General features: G+C 36.2%; 1 protein-coding gene across 6 annotated transcripts; it reads right to left on the bottom strand.

Annotated features, from left to right (window-relative positions):
* Positions 1–5,995: 5,995 nt before the first annotated feature.
* Positions 5,996–22,268, bottom strand: LOC131160488 (homeobox-leucine zipper protein ATHB-14-like). 6 transcript variants are annotated; one of them, XM_058116238.1, is made up of 20 exons: positions 21,978–22,268; positions 21,627–21,872; positions 21,354–21,526; positions 18,732–18,888; positions 13,127–13,242; positions 12,939–13,029; positions 12,740–12,835; positions 12,552–12,665; positions 12,386–12,469; positions 11,954–12,109; positions 11,783–11,857; positions 11,558–11,664; positions 11,147–11,336; positions 10,761–10,949; positions 10,566–10,646; positions 10,321–10,455; positions 8,826–9,151; positions 8,299–8,410; positions 8,042–8,191; positions 5,996–6,403 (listed from the first exon to the last, which is right to left on the bottom strand). In XM_058116238.1, exons 3-20 carry the CDS (start codon positions 21,524–21,526, stop codon positions 6,257–6,259), a joined length of 2,499 nt encoding a protein of 832 aa, XP_057972221.1. In that variant the 5' UTR covers positions 21,627–21,872; positions 21,978–22,268; the 3' UTR covers positions 5,996–6,256. The 6 variants fall into 6 exon arrangements, with proteins under 6 accessions (XP_057972221.1, XP_057972222.1, XP_057972220.1 ...); XM_058116239.1 differs by having other exon boundaries at positions 21,354–21,539; positions 21,978–22,067; XM_058116237.1 differs by having other exon boundaries at positions 21,354–21,539; positions 21,670–21,872; positions 21,978–22,067.
* Between the last annotated feature and the right edge of the window lie 3,819 nt (positions 22,269–26,087).

Here is a 26,087-nt window from a genome sequence, read left to right as displayed (position 1 = left end):
TTTTATGATTCTTAATTTGTAAGGCTTGTGGCTATTATAACATCAGCATGATGTCATGCATGCACTACAGTTGTCGGATACAACTTTTGATTATTTTTTTGTAATTTCTATTGTTATTTGAATAAATGGAATTTCTGTATTTTAATTTGAATTTGTATAATGTGTTTGTATATGAATTTTGAATTTTTTGAAATTTTTTTTCTTATATGAACAAGTGTTATTTTTTTTATTTTAATTGAATTTGTATTTGAATTCGAAATTTTGAATAATTTATAAATTTTGTAGTAATTATAGTTTTAGGTTTTGTATGCGAAAATGTAATAATAGATTTTTACAAGAATTGATGATTCAAAAAAATTAGTATTAAAAAAAATTTTAATGTCTTAATTATTAGTGAAAGATTCAAATTCGTCACGAATAGTAAGGTATTAGTGATGAATTATAAATTCGTCGCTAATAGTACAGTATTAGTAAAGAATTCAAATTCGTCACTAATAGTACATAGTGAAGGATTCAAATTCATCACTAATAGTAGGATATTAGTGACAAATTACAAATTCGTCACTAATTGTACAGTATTAGCGAATGATTCAAATTTGTCACCAATAGTACAGTATTAGTGAATGATTCAAATTCGTCACTAATAGTAGGGTATTAGTGACGAATTTATCATTCGACACAATACCCTACTATTAATGATGAATTTGAGTTTAGCAGATGTAGAATTTATAGTGACGGTATTAGGGTTCTATTGACGGTTATAATCCGTCACTAATATTCCATTATTAGTGATGAATTTAAAATTCGTCACTAATAGTTAGTAGTAACAGTAGATATAGAAACTAATTTAAAACTGTCACAAATATTTATAAATTCGTCACTAGTACTATTAGTGACAAATTTATATTAGTAACGAATTTATAACTATTAGTGACGGATTTGATCCTTCACTAATATCCTAATTTTTTGTAGTGAATTCTGAACAGTTAAGTGCAATTCGAAGAAATGATGCGCCGATCTCGACCAGATGATGCAGGTGGCTTCTCTCATTAGAAGGTATGTAAAACGTAGTTTGAACTGCATGTTGGTAGTTTTGTTGCTTGTTTAACTCTATTCATATGTTATGTGAATTATTAATTGTGCTACCTAATTGCATGCACAGTCTAGAATGCCTCCTATATGGCGGATGTAGTGGATATGAATTGCATGCTAGTAGTGGATATAGGTTCTCGTGTGCCTTGAACTAAATCATAAATTGCTTATTTGAACCTATCAGTTACAAGTTTTATGGGAAAATGTCTAATTTACAGACGGCATGCTGTCAAAATTTTGATAGATTTTTTTTCCTAAAGTAAAACCTTGTACAAAGATGATTATGTTAAAATAAATAATAAAATATTTTTGAAAGGATGAGTGAAAACTAATTGAATATTAAATTTCATCCTAGCATAATCATCCAATAGTTAGAAGAGTTCAATTCAATCCCTAGAGAAAGAGCATAAAGAAATCATTATGCATCATGCTTTACTTTTTCTTTCCTTTAAGGATTCCTGGAGGGGTAACAAAAACTTAAGAGGGTTACGAGGAATTTTCTTTGGTCAGAAGAAGGGGAGAGGAGAGAGAGTTTGGTTAAGTGGGAGGTGGTGATATGTCATTATAAACAACATTGCAAACTGATTTCCATAATGCATTAAATGATTGAATCTCTTTTATGAATGATTTATATGTTATGTGAATTATTACTTGTGCTACCTGATTGCATGCGTAGTCTAGAATGTCTCCTACATGACAGATGCAGTGGGTGAGAATTGCATGCTGGTAGTGGATATAGGTTCTCGTGTGCCTTGAACTGAATCATAAATTTCTTATTTAAACCTATCAGGTACAAGTTTTATGAGAAAACATCCAATTTACAGACGACATGCTGCCAAAATTTTGGTACATATTTTTCCCAAGTAAAACCTTGTACAAAGATGATTATGTTAAAATAAATGATAAAATATTTTTAAAAGGATGAGTGAAAACTAATTGAATATTAAATTTCATCCTAGTATAATCATCGAATAGTTAGAGGAGCTCAGCTCCATTCCTAGAGAAAGAGCATAAAGAATTCATATGCATCATGCTTTACTTTTTATTTCCTTTAAGGATTCCTAGAGGGGTAACTCAAAAACTTAGGAGGGTTACGAGGAATTTTCTTTGGTCAGGCGAAGGGGAGAGGAGAGAGAGTTTGGTTAAGTGGGAGGTGGTGTGCAGGTTAAATGAAGAAGGGTTGGTTCTTGGCTATATGGTGTCAAAAGCCACTGTACTTTTGGTTAAGTGGTTGTGGTGGTTTTTCTTGTAGGTGAATTCCCTCCGGCACAAAGTTATAAAGAGTAAATTTGGCTTGGAAAATTATGGGTGGATGCTAATTTGGGCTTTAGTAGTCTTTGAAGAGTCCTTGGAGGTTCATTTTGTAGGTTTACCCATTTCTTTTTCTTCCTCTAAAAAGTTTCTAACTGTCAATTGGTTAGAGGCAATTGTATTCAGTTTTGGGAAGGATTTTTTTGTTTGTTGGGTTTTTGTTTTGTTTTCTATTTGGGGGGTAGGGTAGGGTGGGGACTGCATTATCTGTTCTTTTGCTCGTCATTTTCTTCTTGCCGCAATGATGTGATTTTCTACTTTCTTATTCTTAAGGGTTTTTTTTTTTTTTTTCTACTATTTGCATTTTAGAATAAAAAATGAGGTATTGAGTTACCCCCGCAATATCGTTGTTGGGGTTAGTGGCCTAGTAGTTAATGGTTCATTGCTAAGTGGTTAAGAGGATGACAAGTTACAATTTTAGAGTCATTTGCATCATGATAATGAATTTTTTTTTTTTTAGGTAAGCTATCAAATCCTAATATATAATTGTTCTATTCTTGTACATAGAAAATTCAACATCTATACCTCATACTTTAAAGTCTAATACACGTGAGCTTGATAAAGACATTCATGAATGGGTATACTTGGGAAAACTGATCATGTAAGAAATATGCTTAAATATTGTTAGCTGGTAAAGTTTGTGGCTTACAGGTTTGAGAAATATTCTATTTACAGATGGCATGCTACCGAAAATTTGTTAAATTCCAATGCAAAATAATCAAAGTCATATACCATATTTGTGAGAATGATTATAGTGTGCTGAATGTTAAAACATTTTTGAAAGGATGAGTGAAGTTCAAATGAATTGTGAACTTCATCTATAAATTTACTTTTACATATGCTAAATGAAAATTCTATCAACAATAGACTCATTTGTATTATTTGATTATTTTAATTGTTTTTGAGTCTTAAAGAAGTCATATAAACCTCAACATCATATTTCAATTTTTCACAGAACTATAGTCTGATATAAATTGTTTGTGGGATACATAAACAAATTATATTATTTAATGTTGATTATATGAAGATCTTATGCACTAATAAAATTCATTAATTACTAGTCGAATTATTATGAACTGTTTGTGTAAACACCCAGGTTTCAAACATATCTCTATGGAAAATGTCCTATTTATAAGGGAAATGCTACCAAAATTTCTCAAAATTGATAAAATTTAGCAATTTAAAATAATATCTTTTTTTTTTTTAACTTTATTCGAATGTCTGTCTATTTTTCTATCAAATCATTGATACTTATAGTACGTATATGGTCAAAAATTGTATACTAATTTTTATTTTTTTTTATAATTCTTAATTTGTAGGGTTTGCGGCTGTCACACCATCAACACCATCCCATGCTACAGAAGGATGCAGCTTTTGATTTTTTTTTTTTTTTGTATTTTTTTTTTGTTATCTGAACATATGAGATTCATGTATAAAACATTCGGAATTTATATAATGTATTTGTATTTGATTTTGAATTATAATTTTTAATAATTTATGAATCTTTTTAATATTTATGGTTTAATGTTATCTACGCAAAAATATAATTACATATTTTCACAGGAATTAATGATTTAAAAAAATATTAATTTTTAATTAATTAGTGACGGTTTCTATAGATATTAGTGACGAATTTATAAGTATTAGTGACGGTTTTGATCCTTCACTAATAACCTTATTTTTTGTACTGAATCCTCCTCTGCCAAAGTCTGAAATTACCGTTTCATTGAACTCATTAACATCGAACTTCACTGAAGAGATCCTAGCCATTGCAACCTGGCTCTGATACAAATTGTCGTTACCAATGCGCAATAGAAAACTCACAAGCTTTGAATCTTGGAACAAGTAATGTAATCACTCAATGATGAATATACAAAAACAAGTAATCACTCACAAAGAGAATCAACAGAAGCAATAATCAAAGACACAAGACTTACAAGGTTCAGCAATGTGGCTACGTCTATGGAAGCATCAACTGAATTTTCACTATCACCAATGTCAAGCTTACAATTTAAGGTTACAAATATTGATTAAATACGTACCCTTATGTGTACAGAAGTCTTAAAACCTATCTAAACCAACAAAGATAGCACGATAGAAACCTAAAAAGGAAAAAACAACTGAGATAGAAAATTTAACCAGAGAAATAAAGAAAAGTTACTTGACCTTATCCTCCTCAATTTAGAAAACCATTAGAATCCTTAACTTCCACTAAAAGTGGGAGGAGATGAGAAAGGAAGGATAATTCTTGATGTAGACTCTTGTCAACTATCCACACAGTTAAGTTGATGAGTTCAACTCTTTGAAGGCAAGAACTAAATTGGATGGGAAGTTTTGAGATTGTTGATCTGCACCAACATAAGTGTGGCCTTCTTTATTACCAAAAAGATTACAAAGGGTTCCCCCACCAAAGGATCCATAGCGTGGAAACTCCTACCTAGAAACGTCATTATAGTTTTATATATCTTGATATTAATAAAAAGATATAGAAAATGTAATTATTCTAGTTATGTAATATTAATCTAGCAGCAAGTCATTGGTTGGTAATGTATATAAATTACATTGATCTTTACATTTTCTTTTCTTTTCACATCATAATAATCAACAATGACCTATTTCAAGTTTAAATTATTCTATTGTAGATTTTGGCATTCCGACAAGATAATTCCTTCCAGATTGACTATATTGTGATCTCATTTTTTTCATTTATCCCGCAAATGCAAAATGACCATAAATGCAAAAAATTATAAGCTTTTTTTTTTTTGTAACAATATTATATACTTTATTGAATATAATAATGATCAAAACATTTACAATGGTTTCCCTACTAACATTCAAAGCCCACCTGACATAAGATTGGTCATACTGCTATTGGTTTGGGACCCAAAAATAAAAATAAAAATAAAAACCCTCCATTGAAGTAAAAGCTGCTTTCGGCTTGATAATTATAACTGAAATAAAAGCTGCCTATTCCACAACCCCAAAAAATATTAAGCTCATGCTTAGAAGCATAAATTTGGACGTTTAAATTTAAGTTGTATGATTGTACAAAAAATTAATATAACTTTATACTATATTTTATTTAAAATTCACCAAAACCAAATTCATAGGCCAAACTCCACACTCCCTAATGCAGAAAAAGAAATAAAAAAGAAATACGTTTCCACAGCAACAACCTCAGATGACAGATCACATTCAAAAGGAATAACTTTGGAGATGGGACATCAAAATGCAGCCAAAACCCTGACAGACTACTAGGACTGGTAAAGGTCAGGTTGACTAGTAAAACCGATCCCATGCCAGAATTTGACTAAGATTTCTCAGGCGGGCAGACTTTTTCCACCACAAATAGGAAACTGCTACAGATTGAGGCAAATAGAAGTTGAGAATAGTTCTAGTTGTCACATGCTGCTGCAGAATAGACATGGCAAGAGGAATGCTGTGGGAGGTTATTGCATCTCATTTCCAACCCAATCCATCTGTTGAAGAGTGTACTACTAAATACTGCACCTGTGATTTAAATTGTGAACACCAACCAAGCGGGAACAAGCTAAGGAATCACAGTTAAGTTCAAGCAACCAAAACCCAAAGATGACCAACAACACAAACAGTGAGCAGGTGGTCCAACAGCAGCCACCACAAAATCCCACATTCTCCATTTTAATTGAAATCTCACCCACTTACCAAGAAGACATTCTGGAATATTTGAAGTTGACAGTGCAACCAAGCCAATCTTAAAGCATACACAAAACCATGCATATATTTATGTGCATGTCTTCCTAAAAGCACATGCATAACTTAACATATGAACATGAATACAAGTCTGTTTGGCAACTGTTTACATCATCGAAGTTCAGACAAAAGACCAGTTTATGAATATGAAGGCCAGGCAGTGATTGGAGTTATCGTCGTCGAGGACTTTCCATGCGATGGCTTGCTCATAAGACACTGGCCTGCTCATGCTGGACACACATATCCCCGCTGGTAGATGCCCAAAACCCTGGAATTCAGAATAAGATGTAATTATGTGCGGTGAAATGGTATTTGTATTGAGGGCTGAAGCCAGTTTTTCTATAGCCATGTTAGAACAGCTCAAGGGAGAGGAAATTGCAACAGAGAGAGCCCTGACCTAACCAAACCTACCAAAAATTAAACAGCTTGGGGGGCTTCTACATCACTGCTCGGAGGCAATACTTCCAGAATTTTTTGATTTCACAATAACAGAAAAAAAAGTTCTAAATTTATACTGGTTATATATTTTAGCCTCATAGTTAAACTATTTAAATACAAAGTGTTGTACATTCCCATCCTAAGGCTCACCAATATGCCCTTTCCTGAGCCATCTGGTTTTTTTTTTTTCATCCAGAGAATCATGTAGTTCATAGTTAAAATTCTCTTTTCCCTCAACTCTAGATGTAGGCATCTGAGCCAAACCATGAAAATTTGTGTTTTCTCAACACAGGCTAGTTATTTCTATTTTGAAAGATAACATTCAGGCTAGTATCTTGGTCTATTTTAGCTTGGCCTGACTGTTATAAATGCAGTTATATAAACTATTCTTCAGTCCTATATCGTTATGCACTGCTATAGGAGTGCGAATAAAAAATCATTATTGTAATAGCTGCTATGGACAGATAGCTGCTATGGACAGCTAATGCTGCATAACAGCCACCACAAGTCGTCATAGAACTGCTATGGCTGCATGAAAACTGTTAACAGTATACTATAATCTTTTTGTTTGTTCTATTTTTCTTATCAATTGTCCCTTTTCTTTTTCTTTCTATGGCAAATCATAGTTAACTATCTGAAGAGGAGAAAACAAAATGAGAATGGCAGTGCATAAAACAGTTTTTTTGTAATATTCGAAGAGATGCATAACTTAACAATTTCATGTTAACAATTTTTTTTAAACAAATAGTGTTAATATTAATAGTTTGGTGTTTCTTCTCTATATTGCTCAGTCAGAACCTTCTTTTCATTTCTAGTTTTCATCTTGTTCAAGTGGTTTATAAACTTATAAATTTAATTTTTAATGAGAAGGCTTACAATTGATACCGTAAGCTTAGCTTAGTTTATTAAAATAACTTGATCCAAAGATTTTGGATGATTAAGAATTTAGCAAATAAAATAATGGAACTTAATTTATTGAATGTTTTGCTAATAAATAATAGTGTATATCATATTACACACACACACACATTATTTTTGTTTGGTTAATTTATTTACAGGTGATTAATCAATGATCTGTCTATATTTATGGTCATAAATTAATGAAAAGAAAAAGAAATAATTTTTCTGCCAGTAAAAGTTTTAAAATAAATAGAAAAATTTATTAACCATTCCTAGACAATGTTAGTTGAACTAAAGGATTCAAAACACATTAAAAATGCAACTGAGGTCTAGGGGCCTAAAACATGCAGATCTAGTAAAATGGATGGGGATGTGCATGCTTGAAAAAAATTCAGGACCATTAAACCTACTTCCTGCTATGTAACATTCAATACCCTCGGTTTCCACTATATTTGCTACTGTTATACTATGCTACACTACTTGCTACCACAATTTAAAAGCCATGGTTCCACCATTCCAAATTATCAAATGCACACTCTGCTCACTGTAAGGGTACAGGTAATTTTACCTGTTGCATAATCTTTGAAAACTCAGAGCAGAGGATCTTCCGGCCAGCTTCGTCAAGAATCTTGTCAAGCATCATATCTTGTAGGGCCAAAAGAGTTGTTTCAAGCATATCAAGACCAGCCTGGTTTGCGAAGGTGAATAAAGGAGAAGCCTGCAATAATATTGTTTTACAATCAAATAACAGTCTATTGGGTCCATAATACTACTCTTTGAAGAAACTTAGTAAATACAATTTGGAAAATGTGGAAAAGTGATTACATTAGTTTTCAAGGAGCAGCACATGATAGCATCTGGATGGCACCAAAGTTGCTTCAAGATAGAATCGCCAGATTGGGATTCAGCCTGAAGGAGCTCTCCCCCAGTGTGGATCCTGAGACACCACAGCAGAACCAAGCATGTAGGTCAAAATTAAAAGAAAAACAAAACAACAACGAGCTGCTTAGGAAAAAACACACATGGGAAATAAAAAGAGAATAAAAAATTCATAAGCTTCCCCCAAAAGCTTTCAGGAACTGCAGCTTAACCAGTGCAGTCTGACTAATTAAATTTGTCATTTACCCCAATATCACAACACAAATTTTGCTTCACCCATTTCACTGGAAAGATAAGGATAACATCACATCACAATGTTCCCACTTCCTGCTGCTGGTGACATCTTTCACATAATTCATAAAAAAATCTCGATACGTTTCTTTCAAAAAAAATTAGCAAACATTGGATGAAGTTATAAGTTTGATAGACAGAGAAAAATGAATTTAAAATTTACGAGATCAGTAAAGAGATACCTATAGCTCTGGCAAATCCATCGTGCCAAAATAAGAGCCTCTGGAGAACCAGGAAGTGGTTTTGGTGACATAAGGGAGCTAAGCCGGGATGGAGCAATAGCCATGGCAACCCTCTGAACTGACCCTACAACACTCCGCACATACTGACGAGCCATGGCAGCCACATTGTCTTGAAGATGGTTCTCAAAAGTAAATTGGAATGCAATTATCAGAACTGACCTGAGGTCATAATTGTTTGAATCAGCTTCACCAGCCGAACGTGCCCCACCAGATCTTACTTCCAGCATAGATGCCAAATCCAATGTTCGAGTTGCAGCAGGCCCATCCTGTATCATAAACAGCCATCATTATGCAAGAAAATAACACAACAAAAAGAAAAAAAAAACGCATCAAGATTTTATCCAAAAGCATCTATATCTTCTGCTTATAATCCCACAAAATCCATCTAAATAATGCAATTAAACCATTTCACCTAAATTCCCAGAAGCTAGTTTCATTTCCAAGTTTAAAATACCATTTCCTCTAAACTTCCAGAAACTAGTTCATTTCCTACTATGAAATATTGGTTTAATGATTTACAAGCCAATCAAAATTTAAATACAATCCAACTACTAGTCTGAACTACACGCTGTTGGCCCCAGCTTATTATAACATTTCATTGGATTTTGAATGCAGGTTACACTAATAAATGAAACTGAGCAAAGAAGCACTTGCTTGGCAAACATTTTTATTCTTAGAAGCAATGTTTTGAAAGCCAAAGGCATAAGGCAAGGCATTCTAACCCTTAAGAGGCGAGGTGTAAGCCTTAAGATGTTGGGGTGTAAGCTTTTTGAGAATTTTATTTTTAGATTAACATATGTAAATAAACTACATATATTTTACAAAAAAGGGAAAATAAAAAAAATAAAAAATATAATGTTAAAAAAAAATCAAATATAATTTGCAAACCTCTTATTTGGCATTCAAAAATTGCTAACTTATTTTCATTACATAAAACATGACAAGATAAATAACTATAACATTACAAAGTTCTATTTTCAAGTTCCAAGATACAACTCTCAATATTTTGGAAAGGTTGAGTTTAAGAGTTTGAGAAATCAACTCATGTTATGACATTCCTTTTATATATACATAGAGTTTAAATTTTCTAACCAAATCTAACTTGAAATTCACACCCAAAATGTGTAAGCCTCAACTAGAAAGGCACAAAAGGAGTGTGTTTTGTACTAGTGTGTAAGCCTTAGCGTATAATGCATTAGCCTTTTTGGGATTTGGCATGTTGGATTGAGCCTCAAGGCATTTTAGGCCTCCATTGCCTTGAGGCGAGCCTTGATTGAGCCTTTTAAAACATTGCTTAGAAGAGTATCAGTTTTGAGGTCTTTGGTTGGACTCCTCTTCCCCATGGCCTTCACACATCATGCTTTCCATTATCTTCCTAAAAATACAAAATTGTTAAAAGGAAAAATAATCTGTCAACCAAGAAGTGTCACTTAACAGCTTTAGGATTTAACGGTATCACACGAAAACCAGAAGGCAACAGGGGAGCATCATCAGCAAAGGTTTCGTCAATGGGTGCAAAGACGAGCTGAGCACAGGCACCACCTACATTCTCGTCAACCCCGCTGCATAGCTGCCACAGTAGATTATTTCAACACTATGTTAGGAAAATCCGCATCGATGAGAAAATGCTTGCCTGAGAACAAATAACCAGAATCAATTAATTAAAACAAATGCAGTAACCTGCAGCAAGTACATATCTGGGGCCAAAGCTACATCTTCAGGAGAGAATGCATGACCCTCTAGCCGAACCACCTCCAAGAACTACATAAAATAATGATACAAATAATAGTAAGAAACTTAACTTGATGAATTTTTAAGAAAGCAGAAAAAAGCAACTGCTTTGCAATGAATAACAATCCTTGACAACATTGTAACCTCTTCAGCTTCCACGGTATGGGCAAGAGGCAAAATGACCTGGCTACAGGGGACGCCACCAGTTCTTGCACAAGGAACTCCATAAGGACTAGCTTTAAGACATGCAGCAGAATAAGCATCAACCCCATAGTCAGCCCATTCAGAGCGGTGCTCTCTCAGAAAACGAACAAGCAAAGCTGGGGGAACATTCTGCATACCAAAATGAGCAATTATAAGATAATATACTTAAAAATTGAGGTTTGTAGCCACCTGATGCAAAAGGAAGGAGATTGAGAGGGAGGAGGGGATGAACTGAAACTAGAAAATACAGCATATTAGTCAAATAACGATAAAAAATGGCAATCTAACAACTGGCATGATTGAGCTGGTTTGGTTTAGGAAAGTACTTGCAGCAGCATTGATGCCTTTGCACACAGAACCCCTCCTCCAAAAGTTGGGAGCATAGATGTGTTGTACTGCGACCCAAGGAATTTGCTTGGAGACGAGTTCACAACAATTGTAACATCTTCCATCCCATCACTGCCCATAAGTGACCAACCATCATCCGCAAATCCATTAACAGCCTCGTTGAATCCCCTAAGATACATTTCCAAAGATCAATCAATAAGAGGAAAGTACATTGGTCCAAGAATGCAAGTCATACAATGTACTATTATCAATAACAATCACCAAAGAAGAATAGCTTGTTCAACACATTCAAGTAGTCGGTCAGCCAAGCTGATTCTAACCTACATGGACATGGACTACGATAACTCCACTGATGAAAGTTTTTTAAACACTAAGAATGAAGGCCTCACCTGCACAATCTCTGACTAAATGTCCTTAGAACAGCAGGTTGGCGACCCCCATCATACCGAATTTCACCATTGGTCTCTTGGGCAATTTGTCTTACGTGGCGCAAGGACTGAAAGTAAAGATGACAAATTAAAGGGGAACCAACAAAAATGGATAAGCTATTTTTATCAATTTATTTGTTTTTAGTGATTGGGGCTAGAGGTATATATCTCATCCGAAGTTCTTACAGCAATAGTCATTTTCTGGGCAAGAATTTTCGATGATTCATACAGCGGCCTGAGAACTTCAGGAACACTCCACACCTATTTATACAATCAGGAAATTGAAAATTAAAAGCATAAGAATATGACAACTTGAGTGATATGTGACAGAGATGGTTCATGCAATTTTATTCTCACATCCAAATCAATGTGATCAACAATGTGAATAATGGAGCCACCACCCTCATAGGGACGGATCAGATAGCCACTAGGAAGCATTTCAGCTCGGGAAAAACTTGTAACAGGAGGTCCAGCTGGGCCACCAGTAGAAGAAGTCAACGACCTCTCACATATCTGCAAATTTGTTAGGACCGTCAAGCACATCACAATTACATATAAAGAACTTTGGGGCTTGAACAAAGTAAATTTCTACTTCCATATTTCACATATACTCCTAAAAAATCAAATCCATGATGAGCCAAGAAATCACTTGGCTTTAGAGCCACTTCAATGGTGCAAAAGACAACGATTGCAGTAAAACAAACTTCTTTGTTGTGCCACAAGGTTCCCTGGTTTGTAAAGTTATAAAACAGTTCCTGGGTTTAGAACAAAACATGCAGAAGGTATTACCACAAGACTTCCATCTTCCATACTAGTAGTATATCTGAGCGTCCAGAAGTCACGTGCTGAAGCCAATGTTGTGGGTGCATATGTCTGAAAAATCAATGTAATAAAGTATGAAAAAGATAGACAAATTGCAAAATGAAACACTCTTAATTTATAAAATAAAATGAACCTGCATGTATATAAGCTCTATTGTCCCTCCATTTGCTGTAGGGATAACACTCAATACATCAAGATATCGGCAGTCTCGAAACCAAGATGGACGATCTTTAAGGATTTCAGCGACCTGTGAAGAGGTATTAATAGCTTCACAAAATAGTTAAAACTAAGACAGTAAGAACAAATTAGGAAAGCAAATACCTTTGTGGGCTCTAGACACACAAGACCGCAGGCTCGTGCTGCTACCCCACTACAATTGCGGGAAACAGCAACGATCCCAATAGAATCTGGACCAGGCTACATGAGAATAAGAAGGAAGTTCATATTTAGGAACTCTAGTAAGGTAAAGCAAATTCTGAAAGAAATAGTAAAATAACAGTTAAGCTCAAGGGAGTTGTACCTTCATCCCAATCATCTGCACCCAATCGACAGCAGTTCCAGTAGCCTTGGAAAGGAACTCTGCCAGGGTCTCCTCAGCTATTGCGAGTAGACTAAGACACAAAAGTAAGAATTCTAAGATAATAAAACCCAACAAGAATGTCACATATCCTGTTTAAATTTTTTTTTTTGAGTCCGCAGAATATTTACCCAGCTGGGTTATTAGCATCCCTCTGCAGATGCTGAGGTGTTGGGTTTTGCTGCTGTTGGTGCTGACCACTCGCAACCACAGACTCACAGCTGGTGTCTGTGGTTGTTGCAGATGCCTGATACAATCCATGAAGTTAAGGATGTAAAAAATATATATATGATAAATTCTAATAATGGATGTTTCATGGTTACGAGGCAACGCAGGAAAATCTCAAAATCACGACAACCAAATCCAAAGAAGAAAAAACAAATGCAGACACAACTCTGAAATTCTGACTAAAACTAGACAATTGACAAAAATTATTTCTGATTGCTGTTTCCAGTAATAGGTTCCGTGCAAATTTCTCATCAAGAAATAAACTAAAATAAACAGGCAAGCAGAATGGTACAGTCCAATGGAAATACATCAAGAGTTCAGCGGAAGAAACCAGTAATCCAGTATAAATATAACATTATTAAGTTCCATAGGATGAACATTTTCAAAAATAACGTGCGCAAGACACAAGATGCATTTTTTCTTTTGGTGTCTGTAATAAGTTTCCTTCCTATCCATAAGTAAGCAAAGAAAGCAGCATCAAATAGTGTCACGAGCCAAGCTTGCTCAGAGCATTATGCTTGCCTGTGAATGCTTGTCTTGTGTGATGGGGATGGGTTTCCATCATGTAAATACTAGTGTAGGGTTATTTTCTACTAGTAGTTTCTTTGTATGCCAAATAAGGCAATATGACTCCTTGGTCACTTTGATGTTTCCTAGTGTCAGGATTATATTTACATAAAAACCTCTTTAGAGGAAGGTGAATGTTCATCAGTTTTGTAAAACTCACTAGCTATTATCAACGTGTTTAGCCTACTTGCCTCCCTCACTAAACACACAATGACAACGGAGGTGTTGTTAATGAATTGCGTTGCTTCAATGTTTACTGCTTGCTTGCCACTGCTTTCATGATTGCTTACTATTTCAACTGCTATTTGATTGAATGCTAATGAAAGTGTTTCGTGGATGAATGTTGGTGAACGATAGGCTGGCTAGTTAAGCAAGAGTGCTTTAACTAGAGCCGCATAGGCCTTTCACAAAGGTGTGAAAATAGTCGGCCTGTGAAACCTAGTATCAGAACAAAGGTTATTTGCTACGTGAATTCAGTCACCTTCGTTGTGGGATTTGGATAGCTTTGGTAAGTGACCATGGCACCAAACAATGCTGAGAGAATCAGCAAGCTAGAAGCACAGGCCAAGGCAATAAGCCAACACTATGGCCGCAGAGGTGGCCTAGATGAGGGAACTTGTTGATAAAGTGATGGGATCACAAAAGCATCAAGCAAGTTTGTTAGGTGAGATGTCAGAGGACTTTCGCTGTATAATGGAAACTTTGCAATCGCGGATGGTTGATCTAAGTGCAAAAATGAATCTGATGGTTCTTGCTATGGGGAACTCCAACACTCCAGGAGTTAGCAAGACCAAGGTACAAGAACCCGGGACGTATGGGGGTATCCGTGATACCAAGGAGTTGGAGAACTTGTTGTTTGATGTGGAGCAGTACTTTCGCGCTGTGAGGATGGCCTCAAAATAGGTGAAAGTGTATACTGCGACCATGTACTTTGATTGGTGACGCCAAATTGTGGTGGCGTACCAAGTACAATGAAATTGAAAATGAAAGTTATGTAGATGATAGTTTGGTAGACTTGAAGAGAGAGCTCAAGACCCAATTCATTCCTGAGAATGTCGAGTACAATGCTAGGAAAAAACTAAGAGACCTCAAGCATACTGGGTCAATCAGGGAATATGTGAAATAATTTTCTACTTTGATGTTGGATATCCGAGACATTTCGGAGAAGGACAAGCTATTCTATTTTCTAGAGGGGATGAAACCGTGGGCAAGAACTGAACTTCATAGGCAAAGAGTTCAAAACTTGTCTACTGCACAAACTGTTGCAGAACGCTTGATTGACTACGCTGGTGACAATACCACTTTGTCCAAAGGATTTGGCAGAGAGGGAAACAGTGGGAAGTCTTTCAAGAATGACAAACCCAAGAATGGGGGAACCGACTATAAAGCATCAACCTCAAAGGAAGTCTCGTCGTCTAAAGGAATCAACACATCCAATGGAAAGGAGAAAATTTTGTGCTTCTTGTGTCAAGGGCCTCACAGAGTCAGTGAGTGCCCCACACAAGGGATTACTCAATGTCTTACAAGCTTACACTTCGGGACAAGTGGTGGAAAGTGATGGAGAAGAAGATGATACCTCAAGGATGGGTGCAATGTGGCAGGTGAACGCATTGGAAAAGCAGGCAAAAGTACCGAAAGTCAAATGAGCAAATGGATTGATGTTTGTGGACTTGAGGATCAATGGGAAGAGTACCTGCACTATGGTGAATACCAGGGCTACTTATAATTTTGTTTCGCAACTGGAAGCATAGAGACTCAACTTATCCTTAGAGAAGGAAACCAGACGCATGAAAGCAGTTAATTCTGTAGCCCAGCCTACTCTGAGAGTAGCCAAGCAAGTGACTGTGAAGCTTGGATAGTGAGAAGGTCATGCGAATTTCAAAGCAGTGCCATTGGATGACTTTCCAGTCATTCTACGAATGAAGTTCCTAAGGGGGACGAACGCAGTGCTGATGCCTTCGGATGCCTTCGGTGCAAGTTATTGCAACAAAAGGAGACGATGGGAAGTGCCTTTCAGCCAAGCAACTCAATGAGAGATTGAGAAAGGGTGAGTAGACATATCTAGCCACAATGGTAGTAAATGAAGTAGGCAAAGAGCTGGTGCCTACGGCCATCCAAAGGGTTTTGGATGAGTACAAGGAGGTGTTGTCGAATAAGCTGTCTCACGACTTGCCTCCACGACGGACTTTGGAGCATGGGATCGAGTTATTGCCAAGAGTGAAACCACCTGCAAAAGGGCCATGTCGAATGGCGCCTCCAAAGTTAGCAGAGTTAAGGAAACAACTTGATGAGTTGGAAACAGGATGTGTTCGCCCTTCCAAAGCATCGTTGGGAGCATCGGTGTTGTTTTAAAGGAAACATGAAGAGCATCTACGGAAGGTGTTCGACAGGCTGAGGGGAAACAATCTGTATGTAAAGAAAGATAAGTGCTCTTATGCTCAGTGGAGCAACAAAATCCTTGGTCATGTGGTTAAGCAAGGTCGTATCTGGAGGGATATGGAGAAGGTAAGGACGATTCAAGAATGGAAGATCCCCACGACAGTGAAGGAGTTGTGTTCCTTTCTTGGCCTTACTAACTATTATAGGAAGTTCATTGAAGGATATTCATGGAGAATGACTCCGATGACAGGACTATTGAAGCAGAGGTATTATTGGCCACGCATGCGGGATGACGTGGTTGATTATACCCAGACTTGTCTCACTTGCCAGCCAGACAAGGTGGAGCGGAGGAAGATTGTAGGGCTACGAGAGTCCTTACCAATACTGCCTAAACCGTGGGAAAGTGTCTCACAGGACTTTGTCACCAACTTGCCCAGAGTGGGAGATATAAGGTCTATGATTATGGTTATAGACAGGTTTGCAAAGTATGGTACATTCATGGCCGCACCAAAGTATTATTCGATAGAGGAGACGGCACAATTATTCCTTGTAAATGTTGTGAAATATTGGGATGTTCACCAAGACATTGTTTGTGATCGAAACTCAATATTCACTGACAACTTCTTGATAGAATTTTTCAGGTTCCTTAGTTCATATCTTGACATCTCTTCTAGTTCTCATCGACAGACAGACGGACAGACGAAGAGATTCAAGGAACTATTGGAAGAGCACTTGCACCATTTCGTCAATGACAGCCAGAAAAATTAGGTGCAACTACTTGATGTGGCTCGGTTCTGTTTCAAGTCCCAAAGGAGCTCAACAACCAACAAGAGTCCTTTTGAGCTTGTTACAGGCTAGCAGCCACTATTACCTCACACAGTGGGTGAGCCGTACAAAGGAAAGAATCCTAAGGCGTACATATTCACCAGAGAATGGAGACAAAATGCAAAGATTGCCCGAGCCTATCTAGGGAAAGCTTCAAAGTAGATGAAGTGGGCAGATCAGGGGAGAAGACCGCACCACATCAGCTGGATGAAAGTGCATCACGTGCTTCATGCTAGCTGCCTCAAGCCGTTCAACGTCAACATCGATGATCTAAGCAGAAGTCAGTCAAATTAAGTAGAGTTGAAGACAGTGCCACCTGACAGACGTGAAGTTGAAGATATCCTTGCAAACAGAGAGTTCATATCCTCATAAAAAAAAGCGACAGGAGTTCCTAGTGAAGTGGAAAGGCCTTGGTGATGAAGAAATCAGCTAGATTTTTGCGAAAGATATGCAACCGTTCGTATACAAAGTTGAAGTGTACCTAGCGCCAAAGTCTACGAGGATGTCAACCGCATAAGTGGGGAAGTGTCACAGAATAAGCTTGTTGAGGGCATTATGCTTGTCTGTGACCGCTTGTCTCGTGTGTTGAGATGGGTTTCCATCGTGTAGATACTAGTGTAGGGTTATTTTGTGCTAGTAGTTTCTTTGTATGCCAAATAAGGCAGTATGACTCCTCGGTCACTTTGATATTTCCTAGTGTCAGGATGATATTTACATAAAAACCTCTTTAGGGGAAGGTGAGTGCTCATCGGTTTTGTAAAACTCACTAGCTATTGTCAACGTGTTTAGCCTACTTGCCTCCCTCACTAAACACACAATGTCAACAGAGGTGTTGTTAATGAATTGTGTTGCTTCAATGTTTACTACTTGCTTGCCACTGCTTTCATGATTGCTTACTGTTTCCGCTGCTATTTGATTGAATGCTAATGAAAGTGTTTCGTGGATGAATGTTTGTAAACGATAGGTTGGCTAGTTAAGCAAGAGTGATTTAGCTAGTGCCGCACGACCCTTTTACAAAGGTGTGAAAATAGTCGGCCTGTGACACATAGGCACGTGTATTAATCAATATAAAGCAAATAAGCCAACTAAAATGAATTAAATTGTTCAACACCATAGGCTTACAAATGTAAATTGATTTGGTTCAGTTACAGTTTTCTTGTTATTTATAAGTCCATTTTTCTGTTTGAGAACTGACCAAATCGAAAAAATCCATCTAGTTTTTTTCCTACATATGAACTGCAATGCAAACATTCCTATCCCTCTCTCAGCATTCAACCGCTGTTTGCTTCTCTCCATAATATTCAAGCACTGTGTCAACAGAGACTGCCAATAGCAATGACTCCAACAGCTTCCCCACTGCTATTGAGGCACCACTGCAGTGGCTCAAGCATTTGAAGCTCCACCTCCATAGCTGCTGATGACTACCTTCTTCTTCTTGAAGCAGCAGACTAATATTTTGTTCCGGCTTTCTTAAATCTAAATTTATGTTGTGTAATTGGGACAGGGTAAATTATTTAAACATAGACTTGTTTAGTTAAGATTTGAAAGTATCGAATTTCAGTTGTCAACACTCTACTGCTTCTGTGTTTAGAGTGGATGAAACATCCAAAAAACAATTGTATTGTATTGTTTTGGTAGGTCTGGTTCCGAGGACACACAGCTGACCAATCTGGTAATACTAGTGGCACGGGCCTACAACCTAAATCCCATAAAGGTGGCTAAAGGTGAAGAGCTTACACCCTGCAGTTGTCGCATGTACCCATTCTCATAGACCAACTGCGAAACCTGCTTTTGCAACCGGTCATTCTCCTCCATCAACAGCTTGTTCATGGCAGTCAGCTTCCTGTTAACTGTCTGGAGTCGAGACGCCTCCTTTCTCTGCTTTTCACGGCATCTGCAGAAAGAATGGTACATGTTAACACATGGCTGATCAGCCTGTTTATTCAAGAAAGGCAAAACAAAGAGCTGAACGATTTGGTAAAGCAAAAGACACTGCGTGGTAAAAGAGTAACAAAGTGGTAAAAGATGACATTTCAAAAACAAAATTCAAGGGCTTTGTTTAATGATTTAACAACTAGCAATATCACTAATTAAAGCAAACTCCAAAACTCAATCCAAAGCAGATTCAATACACTAAAGGAAAGAAAGGCAGAATTTTGGGGATTTTTAAAATCCTGAGGTAAATCATTTCCAAATTTTCTTCAGTTGGCACTCTACATAAGTATGCTTCCAGGATAATTGAAATGAATTGGGTATTAGAAGAACTAAAAAAAATACTAGTGCCTTATGTTATTTCACATAAAAAAAAAAAAACCTTGTTATATATAACTTCAGATGATAAAGTTTTTTTTATTCTTCTGGGTAAGTTCAGATTATTACTTTCCTTCATTTTGACAAAACTGGAAAAAGAAAAGGGCATCATTCCTCATAGTACCGCTGAAGAAAGACATCTGTATAACTTCAACAAGTAAAACGTTTCGTATCATACTCATCAAGTCACGTTTCTCTCATTCCAACATCTTCAGAAAAATAATAAATTAAAAAAATAAAAATGATGAAAAGTAAAGAAAACTAAATATGATAATCCTGATATTTTTTAAAAAATAAAAAAAAAAAACACACACACACACAAGGATATTGACTAGCTGTAATTATCTCCCATTCGTTTTAACAACTGCTCATACACAGTAAACAGAAGAATGATGAACACCGAGTGGGAAAATAAAAGCCAACATCTAGAAAACAATATACATCATTCGTTTAAAAAGTGAACGAGAAGAATCCCCATTAAACAAGTGAACTAAAAAATGAATGAAAATGAAGAAATCAAATTTCTAGGTAAAATCCCCTCTACTTTTTCACAGGATAAAACCTACTGAAAAAACACAGATAAAAACAAAAGAAATGAAGAATAATAATTTTTTTTTTTTAAAAAGAAAACAGAAAACACAAAGATAAAGGAAAGTAAAGCAAGACCTCAACCAGACATGAGACATGCGTATTCCACCTTTTCCACCTAAAAGAGAAAGCAACTCAGCCCTTCTCTAAACACTCCCTCCCTCCTGCCAGTTTTCCAGAGTAGAAAAACAAACAAAAACATAGACTAGCGCCGGACAGGCAGCCGACTAAACATAATCAAACCCGCTGATTCTTAAAATTTTCTAACATTTACGTATACTTTGAAAGGCAATTTAAGAGTGATTAGGAGGGAAAACCAGTTCCAAATTTCTTTGCTACTCCCTTTCAAACTCAGAAAATATTAAGAAAAGGAAAAGAAAATATGAAGGAATTCAAGATTTTATGTTTAGTGATGAAGGAAAGTAAAAGAGAAAAAATTTATATATCAAATTTATAAATAAAATTTTAATTTTACAGATAATTAATATTTTATTTTTTTAATTTCCAGTCACATAAAAATAATTTTTTTAATAAAATTTAATATTAAAAAAATATAATAAATGTCGAGTAAAATTCCGACCGTGAAAGAAAATATAAAAATTTGACTTTATTTTCTATTTTTTCATCATTCATATATTGTAAAACAACTTCACCTGCTGTTTCTTAAATTCCCAATAGAAGCTTCAACATTCTTGTTGTTATCGTTTCTAAATAAAAACATAAACCATTTCTCTCAAAAACAAGCCCCGTCTCCTCTGAGTCACTTAAACATCCATAGAAAATCTCAAATTGCAACTTTGTTTCTCTATGAAAGAGAACAGCTTGTTTTTTTCTCTCTTGACAGGTGCCCAGAAAAAAAAAAAATGAGGATTAAGAAGAAAAGTTCTCTTCTTACACAAGATCTTCGCTATTTGTTCGAACAAAATTTTGAAGGAAACGATGAATGAATGAAAACACTCTCAAGACAGAAGAAATGTTTGCTGAAAAGGGGATAAAGAAAACTTCAGGATACACAAAATGACCTAATGAAACAGTTTGGCTGAAGGGTGAACTTACAAAAAACGAAGTTTAAATTAGATACATTTAAAAAAAAAAAAAAAAAAGAAGAAGAAGCAACCCCTTTTACGAAATATTGCAGCAGAAATACAGGAAAAGAGCGAAATTTTGACAAAACAGAGAAGAAATCAACCAAACAAATCCCACGTTCGTCATTTTCTTTCGCTCCAAACTAGAAAGAATAATCCAAGAAAACAGAGGTCTAAAAATGCCATGAACCACAAGGGGTAAAAAAAAACTACTTCCCGCATAAAATCGATGAGAAAAATAAATATGGAGCTATGAAGTCCCCACTTACCAAATTTCCCTCCCCACCCTTGTCGAATTCATAAAAAGGTGGAAAACGGGAAGAGAGAGAGGTCATGTGGCACAGTAGCACTAGAGGAGTGTGTAGTGTATCTTTACCTGCGATTTTGAAACCAGACTTTGATCTGTTTAGGCTCAATGTTGGAGAGAATAGGGCATTCCCTTGTGAGCTGCTGCCTCCTCATGGAGCTTGGCTTTGGACATTCCGAATAAACCCTCTCTAAAGCCTCAACTTGCTCAGGCGTGTACCTCACGTACTTGCTGGAGTCCATCTGCTTAGAGTCTCTGTGCATTGAAAGAGCCATACCCACCGGAGCAGAGCAAATGCCCGTAAATCACAGAAACGAAACCCAAAAGACAAATCAAATATACCTTCTTCTTTTTTTCGAAAGGAATTTGGGAGGAGAGCTAGTACTGCTCCATTACAGAACTGAAGAGAGGATTGCAGTTAATTCGTGGTTGTTTCTTCTTCTTCACACGTCGCAGGCAGGCTCTCTCCTCCAAGAGAGCCTCCTTTCTCCCGCATTAGATAGTGCGTGTCGCGGACGGAAACCCAGTTAGGAAAGCGCCTGAATTGGTCCTGTGGGTCTTTATCTAGTTAAGTCGCTAATCTCGAGACTTTTGTAGAGAGAGAGAAACAGTAGAGACAGAGCGTGAGCTTAAAGAATCAAACCAACCCACAGAAATGGCAGAGAGAGAGAGAGAGAGAGAGAGGATACCCACAAGGCCACAAAATACCAGCTGGTGGCAAGCGCAGGCCAGGGTGGGCTCCGGCGTTTCCTGCTTGATTTTTTCCCAGGAAAAAACTTTTCCCTTTCTCTCTGTGTTTCGAAAACTTATAATAAATACATAAAAACAGGGGACGAAAATTTTGAAAACAAAAAGAATAAATGAAATGCAGAAGCGTCTGGTTTTATGCCTGCCTGCCACTGGGCAGAGGCGTTTTTGACAATTGGCTACCTGTGCCTCTCTCTCTAGGGAAAATAAAAAGTACAGCTTCTCTCACGCACTCTCTCTCTCTCTCTCAATAGATCAAGGAATTTTAAAAAAACTTGGTTTGAGGCATGAGTAGTGGATTATGTGAGGATGATGATGATGATGATGATGATGATGCCATGTTGACATAACATGTGATGTACATGTATTGTGAGAGAGCCATGCAGAATTCTGCACAAGAAGCGTGCGGTGAGAGAGAGAGAGAGAGAGAGAGAGAGAGAGACGCTTGGGGTGCTGCTTTGAGTTTTTTCCTAATTTAATTTAATTTTAATTAAAAATATTTAACGAAAGTTCGGATGACGCTATTTTCACAATTGATATATTCATAAAAAACTTGTTCAGCATTTTTTAAATAAAAGACAGATGTACCATTTAATGTCTTTTATTAAAAAATGATACACCAAATAGCAGCATTTTGAATGAAAACTGGTTAACTGAACTAGCAATTTTTGCATGGCCTAACCCCACTCCGCCTGAATAATTAAAATATTTTTATTATATTAGAAATTTTTTTGTCTTATAGTAATTTCTATTGATTCGCGAGCAATAATTTAAAAAAAAAAATTACCAATCATAAATCACGATTGGGGGCATTTAAATCGATTGCCTTTAATTTTAATTTTTAAATCTTTTTATCACTTTCAATAACAATGAATGTGTTTTAAAGTTTATATATTAAAACTTTAAAAAAAAATCATAACTTGTTTATCAACCCGTTATCTAATTATGTTTAGTTTGAAGAAAGAAACGAGATAGGAAAGGAATAAAATGAAAATTTAAATGAAGAGTATGACATAATCAAGTGATAAATTTGACTCAATCGTTCTTAATTCCTTATATTCTTACGTACCAAAGGTGCAATTTTAGTTTATAGTGGATAAGGTTCAATAAAGATTGTCATAAACTAATATAGGATTGTTTGCGATATTAGGTAAGATCAGTTTAGGATCATGAGATTCTTTTTCTATTAGATAGGAAGGGTTGTTGCACAAAATGTACTTCTAAGTAATTGTGTAATGACCCAAAAATTCGAACCATTTTTTTTTTATCGTGAAATTATATTACTCTGTTACCCCTGAAAAAAAAAAACCTACTATAACATACTTATACAGCGAAAAACATAAACCATAATTATAATATTTCCCAAAATATACATACACATCACTCCAGAAACGTCCACCAGACCTCCTAAGATCTACTCAAAAATACATTTCCCTGAATCACTTATCCTACAGACAAGGCAAAACAAATGTTCACTCTATCTCCGAGCCTGATCTGCTCGTCTAACTGGATTACCCGAAATATTTAAATTACTGGGACGAGACAACTCTCAGTAAGACGAAATATGCTATTACTAGTGTGTGGCAACTGAGTTTACATGAATAATATACTGTTAAACAACTGAAACTAAGATAACATGTAAAATAATATACATTATAACTCACACCTATGTGGCTTAAAATACAACTGTTTTTGAACTTTCTATTTAATCATACTTTTAGTAACTGTAGGTATATTTGTTGTTTTCTGTAAATATATATATGTACATAACTGTGAAAACTTCCCTAGATGGCTGTATGTCATGATTTAACCCCTCATGACAGGGTTGTGCAGCCCATAGGCGAGACTTAACACTAGTTGGTCTAAGTCAACTGAAACTGTAATAACTAAATAAATTGTAATATCTGAATAAACTATAAAATTTGAATGTTATGGTTCTAAAATCTGAATATCATGGTATTCTGAAAATACTGTAAAACATCTTTCTGTGTGTATTCTGTAAATCATGATTTTGTACTAAACTAATACCTGCTCATGCCACAAAATTAAATTAATAAAATCCCTGTATTGAAATATGTAAAATTGTATAATATTTATGCTCTAATTTATTCAAAAATCACACTATAAAACTCATAATTAAATACTATAATTTATTGGTAACATTTCTAATTTAACTGGCATACCATATTTCCCTTACCTAATTCATGTGAAGCTTGATAAGTTCTAAATCTGCACCCCTGCGGCGTTCGAAGCTCAAATCCCTAAAATTATATTTTTTTCCCCAAATCAATCAACCCAACTCAGAATGATAGCTATACTCGCCTTCCCCATGCTCATGTATTTATTTATGACAAATCATGTTTTATTCAGATATGATACAAACTATTTTTACCAGATATGAACTATGTACTGCTTATATGTATAACACAAAAATACTCATGTTGCCACACATTGATATAAGTTTATCTCCTTTACTGAGAGGTGTCTCACCCCAACATTACAAACATTTCAAAAAATTCAGGTAAGAGGGCGGATAGAGCCCCATAATAGTAGAAGTTAACTGAGCTACCCTGTCAGCATGGTAAGTGGTTGAGCTAGGGTTAGATGGTTTTTTTTTTAATTGAGACCCTAGGATACTTTTTGGTATTTTGTGGATAACTATATATATATATATATATGAAAGATTCAGTAGAAGTCTGGTATTGTGTTTGGTGTTGAATGGTATGTATGTAATTTATGTTTTCCGTTGCTTAGGTATCAAAGATGTATGATAGGTATATCCCTAGTACCCATGGGTCCAAGTTGATCCTGACTTTGGCGGTTTAGCAGGTTATTAGAATTATTATAAATGCTATTATGTGGGAAAAAATATATGTAGAAAAATAGGTAGGTCTTTATAGTTTGGTATTAGAGCCTAGGTTGCTAGGTTCTGTAAACTCTAGAGTGCAGCAGAAACAATACCAGAGTATAGGAAAAGGATTTGAGGCTTTGTTCTACAGTTTGGAGGCAGGACTTCCATGGTGGTTTTTGTGTCTTTCCTGGGGTGAGGATTTTAGGAAAGCCATAGTAAACTATTGCCGGGTTGTGTTCTGAAGTGTAGGACTGAATCTTAAATTAGGATAAGGATGTCAAGATAGAGGGAAAATATGAGGTTTTGGTTAGATACGTAAATTATAAGGGTGGTGTCCCTAAGTCATGTTTATTGTCTTTTTAAGATGGACACAGGTGGTGGCGGTGCTCATGTGAGCGGTAGAGAGGGTGTAGGGCCCTCGGGTGCAAGCGGGGCTAATTCAGATGTGGTACTACGCAATGTAACTCAACAAGTCATGGCTAAGATTGCACGGAGCTCTAGAGAGCAGGGAAGTCCATCTGCAGGCCACGGGTGCACGATAGAGAAATTCACCAAAATGAATCCTCTGGCATTTTCAAGAGGAGCTGAACTTGCAGTTGCCGAAAACTGGATGCAGGAAATAGAAAAAGTATTGGCAGTACTGCAGTGCACTGAAGAACAGAGGGTCTTATTTGCCACATATAAATTAACAAGAGAGGCTGAAAGACAGTGGACTGCAATGAAACTATTGGAGGAACAGAGGGCGGTGCCTATAACTATGACTTGGTGCCGCTTTAAAGATTTATTATTCGACAGATACTTTTCAGCCACTATTAGGGAGGCCAAAGTGGAAGAGTTCCTGAATTTGAAGCAGGGACAGCAAACAGTTCAGCAGTATGTAGTGAGGTTCATAGAGTTGTCTTGCTTCACCCCGGACATCGTTGCCGATGAAGCAAAGAAGGCAAGACGGTTTGAAAGGAGTTTGAGGCAAGAAATTTATAAGCAGATAGCAATGTTGAAAGTGCAGGACTTTGTTGAGTTTGTAGACAAAGCAGTTATGGCTATGATTAGTGAACGTATGGGTGCCGAGGAGCAGGGGACAGAATGTAGAGACCCGAACCCGTAAATAAGGGAAAATACGTAAGAAATAGAATAAAGGTGGTTTTACAATAGGGTTCATCGATGAGGTCCCTTCAGTTCCTTGTCGATGAAATTCAGAGCATCAT

The sequence above is a fragment of the Malania oleifera genome, chromosome 7, assembly GCF_029873635.1.
Source record: "Malania oleifera isolate guangnan ecotype guangnan chromosome 7, ASM2987363v1, whole genome shotgun sequence".
NCBI classification, from domain to species: Eukaryota; Viridiplantae; Streptophyta; class Magnoliopsida; order Santalales; family Ximeniaceae; genus Malania; species Malania oleifera.
The sequence above is the reverse complement of the archived record's forward strand: the minus strand, read 5'-3'. Positions and strand labels throughout refer to the sequence as shown.